We start from the raw sequence: 6,564 nt of genomic DNA on the forward strand, positions 1-6,564 counted from the left end.
ATGCTTTTCTAGATACCATGGTGGCCTCAACGTCCAAACAGACTTGTGTGCTAGCTAGTTATTTCTTTATATAAACTATTAGGGTTAGTTGTTTTCTTTATAGAGTTGTTGACATGGGCCTTGTTGTACGATGGCTTTAAACCAATATATACTCGTTTGTTTTCTTAATTGTGGGTGGTTGTCATGGAGCATAAGCAAGTGGTTCAGAACGATCATCTTAGTTCCAGGTTTTGGCATTAGGTTCTAGCTGCAGTCGTCGAGTTCAGAAGGGACATTTTTTTCAGCTCAAGATTATACATGGTTATACATTAAAGAGACTGATAGATTGCATAGTGTACTTATATTGATCATTTGGATAGAGGGTCATAATTTACAACATATTTCTCAGAATGTCCTTATATTGATCATTTTGGATAGAGGGTCATAATTTACAACATATTTCTCAAAATCTTTCCAGAAGGATCTAAGGATGCAGATCAACCTTAGCAGATCCTTTCATCCTTAGAATGACAACCAAGACAAATGTACAATCTAGATATTCAAGGATATGTTACGGGCATATGTTCTAGATTTCAAAGGAACTTAGGATGATAACTTGCCACTTATTGAGTTTTCTTATAATAATAACTATCTTTACAACGTCAGTATAGCTCCATATGAGGATTTATATGGAAGAAAATATATACCCTCTCTTGATTTGTTCGAGGTTGGAGAATCGAGGTTGATTGGACTAGACTTAGTGCAGCAAGTCATGGAACAAGTTAAGTTAAATAGAGAATGGTTGTTGACATCTTAGAGCCACCATAAATCCAATGTGGATGTTAGGCATGAGCATGAGACTTAGAGTTTGATGTTGATGATTTGGTCTTTCTTAAAGTTTCGTCTATGAAGGGCGTAATTAGATTCCATAAAAGGGGAAAATTGAGCCTAAGGTACATTGTTCCTTACCGCATCTTGTGATGGATAAGTCGAGTTATCTTCAGAGTTAGAGGTGGTACAACCGGTTTTCCATGTTTATATGTTACGGTAGTGTATCAGATATCCAACTCGTGTAGTTCCAACAATAGATGTTCATATTTAAGAGGATCTATATTATGAAGAAGTCTTCACATAGTAGATAACCAAATAAGAAGATTGTGAATAGAGGATATAGCTTATGTGATAAGTGTTGTGAAGGAGTTGTAGTGTTTAGGAGATGAAGTAGGAAGTTAAGGAGGACAAGAAGACTAAATATCCCCACTTGTTCTCTCCTTTATATTATTTGAAGAGTAAATGGAGAGTAGACTCGCATTTTAGTATATAAGGTATGTTACTTGTGTTCTAGAGAATTCCTATATTGTTTTCTATGTTGCCATAAATATTATTATCATTTGAAGATGGATGTTGACCTTAAGGAGGAAGTATGACTCCCAACCTGTTTGAACATTTGGATTAACTAGTGCTTTTAGGATAAGAGTAAGAGTATTTAACACACTAGGAGGGATGTTTTATAAGGTATTTTAATTGATAAAAGTTCATAGGTTAAGTTTTGAAGTCATGAAAGTTGGGAGAAGTTTTTGTAAACACCACTAAGGAATTCTCTCGAATTTTGGGTCAAATGTCTCAACAATATTCTCCTAATATATAAGGAGTTAGAACGCCTATAACCTATCAAATCGAAGGTATACAAGTGTAGTATCAAACTCAATAAAGAGTTGGTCCTTGCGATTTTAGAATAGAGATTATGCATGTTTTTGTGAGACTGCGTAAGTAAACACCTCTAAGCGGGCCTCCCTAGTTCCTAAGTTAGTGGTCTTCACCTTTTTCGTATTTTTTTCGCTACGAAAAATGAGAACCCATAAAATCCTTAAATAAACATCCAAATACTCCTTGGGTGTTTAGTTTTTCAACTCAGAAGTTTAACGAAAGTTGCTCTAGGTAGCGAGTTTATCACTGTAGTATAATTTTTCTTATAGATTTAGGCTCTGTTTGTTAATGCTGCAAGGATGAAGATTCTTAAGCTTGATATTTCAAACATTTTTGTTGATGTAATCTTCTTCTTACCACCATCCTTCCTAATTCCATGTCCTAGTATCATTTTTACAAAATTTCTAACTCATGTCGTGGTGTCTTTAATTTTGTTGTTAGGGGAAGCCCTTTGATTGAGTTTGGCTAGTATTATTGTGTATTGATTGTGTTAAGGTGTCAGAAAGAACGTGGGCATACAATGTCTACCCAACACTTCAAAACAGACCCGCAATGCTTCCCCAAGACCCGTAGACAATGCACCACAATTTCCCACATCACACACAACAGAATTGAGCTCAATCGAAGCTCTAAAGGCCAAGAACTCAAAGTTGGAAATTTGGAAAATCGAATTGAATTCGGGATTGATCACCATATATCACAAGCTAAATGACCTACGGAAACACGGGCCCCAAGTTCGCCAATGAAGTGGTCAATTAGACCGGTTAAACCATACCCTTCTTTGCAAAAGTGGAGTCAGGGCCTGCAAACGCGGGGTCAAGGGACCTGTCCTTCACGAATGTAACAATAGAATCACGAATATAGAGACCGAAATCAGTGGCCTCCACAAACGTTTCACTAGTAAAGTGAAGTCGAAACTTAAAGGTTGCTGCACCAACTGAGCATTTGGAGTTGAAAAGACGTCGACTGCGTGCTCAAGATTTGTTCAGAACCCCGTGCATGCAAAAAAATTATGCTACCCTACCAAATCCACATTATAGACTCAACAGAGATGTCGAAACTTTCAACAAGGGTCGTCACAACAAAAAGTGGGTTTCACACCCAAGCTTCTTTTAAAGGAAAAATCCACAAGGTAGCTCAAAATGAGCCTAGAAACCTCGGACCCACATCAAAGGTCCTTCTAGACCGAAATTGATATATTAGAGCTACCAGAATCGTTAGAATTGCATTCTAAGGTCGTTTACCTAATTTCTGATCAAAGTCAACCGTACAAGTTTTAGAAGATCTAAAACATGAAAACTCGTATAAAAGTTATTTGAATGACCAAGTGACCAAACTATCAATCCATGCAAGTCACCAATGACTTAGGGTTGCTACAGAAAATCTCTAAACACCAAGAATATTAGAAAATGAAGGAAACGACCTAAAGGGGAATTACAACAATAGTAGAGAATAATCTTTTAACTATGATTAAAATATATTGTTTAGTAAACTAAATTATAATCATTGAATTGTTAAGATAACAAATGTCTCAATTTTAATGTGGACCCGGAGGAAATGGAGAAGATGCTCAGTGGAGCATAGGCTAAAACCTGCACTATTTGACATTTTTCTTGTGGATAGGTAGTTCATACTAGGAGATTTTGTTTACCCACATATAAACAAATGAATACATTATACAAAATGTAAATATTAAACTTTACATTTTAAGAAGAAGATAGACAAACAACTTCACCAATCAACTCGTCTTTGATGAGCTTTAAAATGTCAAACACCTACAGTAAAAATAAGTAAATAAATAAATAATAAAAATAATGGATATATAGTGTTATGTTTGGATTATGGTTGACCTGAAAGTGGCAAGACAAGATAGTTGAATTTTGATCCAGTATAATGTATATATTCTTAAGAAGATGCAAAAGTTCCTCCACTTGATTTCCTAGCAAATCCACCTGTACAAATATCAATTTAGTGAGTATCAATCAAATTGTTTAGCTATGCCAATTGATTTTTTAACTTAAATAATACTTCCTCTGTCCCATTTTATGTAAGATAGTTTGACTCATCACGAAGTTTAAGATAAAAATGAATACTTTTAAAACTTGTGTTTCAAAATGATTAATAGAAATTTGTTTGGCTGTAAATGATTTCATTAATGGTAAAATAGACATTTTATAATTAAATTGTTGTTTGATATAAAAATTTGTCATTATTATTGAAACTGACTAAAAGAAAAAATAAATCACATAAATTAAGATATACCTCAGTTTCAGCCAATTTTAGATTCTGACATCTTGCTAAGAAAGCTTTCTTATAAAGTAATTTCTTTTTCTTCATTAAGGCAATTGGTTCAATAATGAAGTTGTGAAATTGATGTTTCAATTCCTCTATCCTGAAAGAGGTAATAACATTATTATTACTCCCTATGTATATACTATGGGGTTGTTCAAATGAACTAAGTCTTGAATACCTCAGTGACTTCATCTCTAGATTTTGAACAACATTGATCTCAAATTCTTGAATCATTTGATGAAAATCAAATAATTGGGCTGAGATCAAAACATTATATGGATTAATAAGTGTAATTTGGTTGTCGTCTATTTGTGCAATAGACTCTTGTGATGGGTTTTTAGTTTCAACTACAAGACTAGTATTGTTTGTGTATGCAGAATCATCACTACTTATGTCTAATACATCAGGTGAAACGTCAAGACTTTGCTCCAAATCAAATAATAATTCTTTGCACGTAGATAGTTGTTTCATCGTAATTTCTAGTTTTTCATTGACAGAACTGAAAGTGCTCACATCATCATTCAACAACCATTTAATTGTCTCACACTCCTCAAACCCTTCATATCCTAAAATTTCTTGTTCATTGTGTTCTTCTATCTCTGAACTTGCTTTCACCATCGGATCTTCCTTTGTCTCGAGACATTTTAACATAGAATCAAGTTTTTCAATCTTGATTTCCTCAATTCTATCAATTTCTACCTTCTTATAAGGATAATTCAAATAGTTTAACATTTTTGTATGGACATCTTTTACCGCTTCAACCATCATAAACTTATAAAAATCTTCTCTTATCTCGACCTCCATGTAAAAATCATCTATTTCATCCTTCCATGCCTTGAACATTTCCTTGTATAAACCTTCATAAATTATCAGATAAATCTCTTCCAAAATTAGTACTTGCAAATTTAAATTCTCCGTATCTTCTTTTGGTACTCCCACATCATCTCTTATGATTTCGCAAGTACAATCATTTGTTACCACTTTATCTCCTATAGTAGACTTGGATATATTTTTCATAATGTACTTCTCTTTACATTTCACATAACTTTTATCGACTAACTTAAGGCTAAGAGAGCTTATATCATCTAATCTTGTGATGATATTTTTTACCATTACGTTTAAGAAATCAACTTCCTTCTCTTTCTTGTGTAATGCAGATCTCTCCCCTCTAAATACCTCTTTTTTCATATGATTTTGATCTTCTAATTGCTTTCTAATAACAGACTCATGATTCTTAATCAACTTAGCAACATCATTAATATTTCCACTAACTTCTTGGTAGTCCTCTTGATCAACGCTTGGTAAAGGTTCGCTACATGTGCGTTGTATTTTTGTCAAAGGACGTGGTAAATCTTGATTGCTAATAGTTTTATTTCTATCATCATATTTATTACAAAAAGCCTCTAGCTCCTTGCGTAAAATTGTCATCTCACCGATAAATTCTTCCAAGTTATCATTTGGAAATTCAATTGGAGTTTGATCACCTAACTCTTGTTGAAAGTCACTAATGAAACCTCTTAACAAGACATATAATATGTCTTTCTCAAAAATAACAATCTCAACGTTTTCTTTTAAAGTGTCTTCGAATCTATGTTTGATATCTTGAATGAAGCCTTTTATCAAGATAGATAATGTATCTTTCTCAATAGCACACTTCCATTGCTTTTCTATAGGAACCATCTCACCATTATCCCTTCTACCAAATGCAAAATCTAAAGTTTCATTTAAAATGTCTATATCACAACTCATTTGTTGAATCACGTTGTTCTGTTCAGGGCTCAACGAATCCTTCATCATAGGCTTTATTTTAGGAATATGATTGTAACTTCCATAAAAGATACTATCTTTTTGGAATGTTTCCTCATTTAGAAGTTCTGAATCTGATTTCGAGTCACTAATTTCATCTTCTAATTTAGCTTTATTCTTCTTGACTAGTAACTCCAAATCTAGGGAACCTTCACTCATTGTTCTCTGGTTCTCCAACTTATCACGAAGATAAAAGACTTCTTTTTCTTTAGATTCCAAAATTTCTCTAAGCTTTAATTCATTTTCAATTCTCTCTGTTAATTCTCTGTCTTTCTCATTGATTAGGAGCTTCATTACCTCAATTCTTCCAAATAGCCAATGCCTCATTTCTGTTAAGTCTGAGATGACTTTTTCGCGGTTACTTTCAAGGATATCAGTCTCTTCTTGAATTATACTTAAGCCTGATTCTACAAGAATTACTGCTAATTCATAAAATTTTGATCTCTCATGAAGAAACTCAATTGATCCAGCTTGACACTGCACCTTTTCATGTGCTTTGTCCATTGCACATCTTAAAATTCCCATCACTATTCCATCTGATTTTGATCTACAATCTATTTCACCAAACAAGTTATCCATATTTTTATTCAAAAATACAACAACACACTTTTTCTTTTACATTAATAATGTGAATTTGTATAAAATAAAAATAGACTATTGTATAATCCTAAACATATGCAAGAAAATGTGCATGACTTGTTCTAAATTATCAGAATATCCAAGTAATTTCCCATGAATGCGGTAGAAGAATTATTTTTATTAGTATTTAAGTTATAGCGA

General features: G+C 33.3%; 1 protein-coding gene across 1 annotated transcript; it reads right to left on the bottom strand.

Moving 5' to 3' along the window:
• Window positions 1-3,392: 3,392 nt before the first annotated feature.
• Window positions 3,393-6,335, bottom strand: LOC114076890 (WPP domain-associated protein). The gene is made up of 4 exons (XM_027916588.1): window positions 4,157-6,335; window positions 3,949-4,078; window positions 3,537-3,638; window positions 3,393-3,461 (listed from the first exon to the last, which is right to left on the bottom strand). The coding sequence occupies exons 1-4, from the start codon at window positions 6,307-6,309 to the stop codon at window positions 3,393-3,395; spliced, it is 2,454 nt and encodes an 817-aa protein (XP_027772389.1). The 5' UTR covers window positions 6,310-6,335.
• Between the last annotated feature and the right edge of the window lie 229 nt (window positions 6,336-6,564).

Source organism: Solanum pennellii, chromosome 4, assembly GCF_001406875.1.
Source record: "Solanum pennellii chromosome 4, SPENNV200".
Classification (NCBI taxonomy): domain Eukaryota; kingdom Viridiplantae; phylum Streptophyta; class Magnoliopsida; order Solanales; family Solanaceae; genus Solanum; species Solanum pennellii.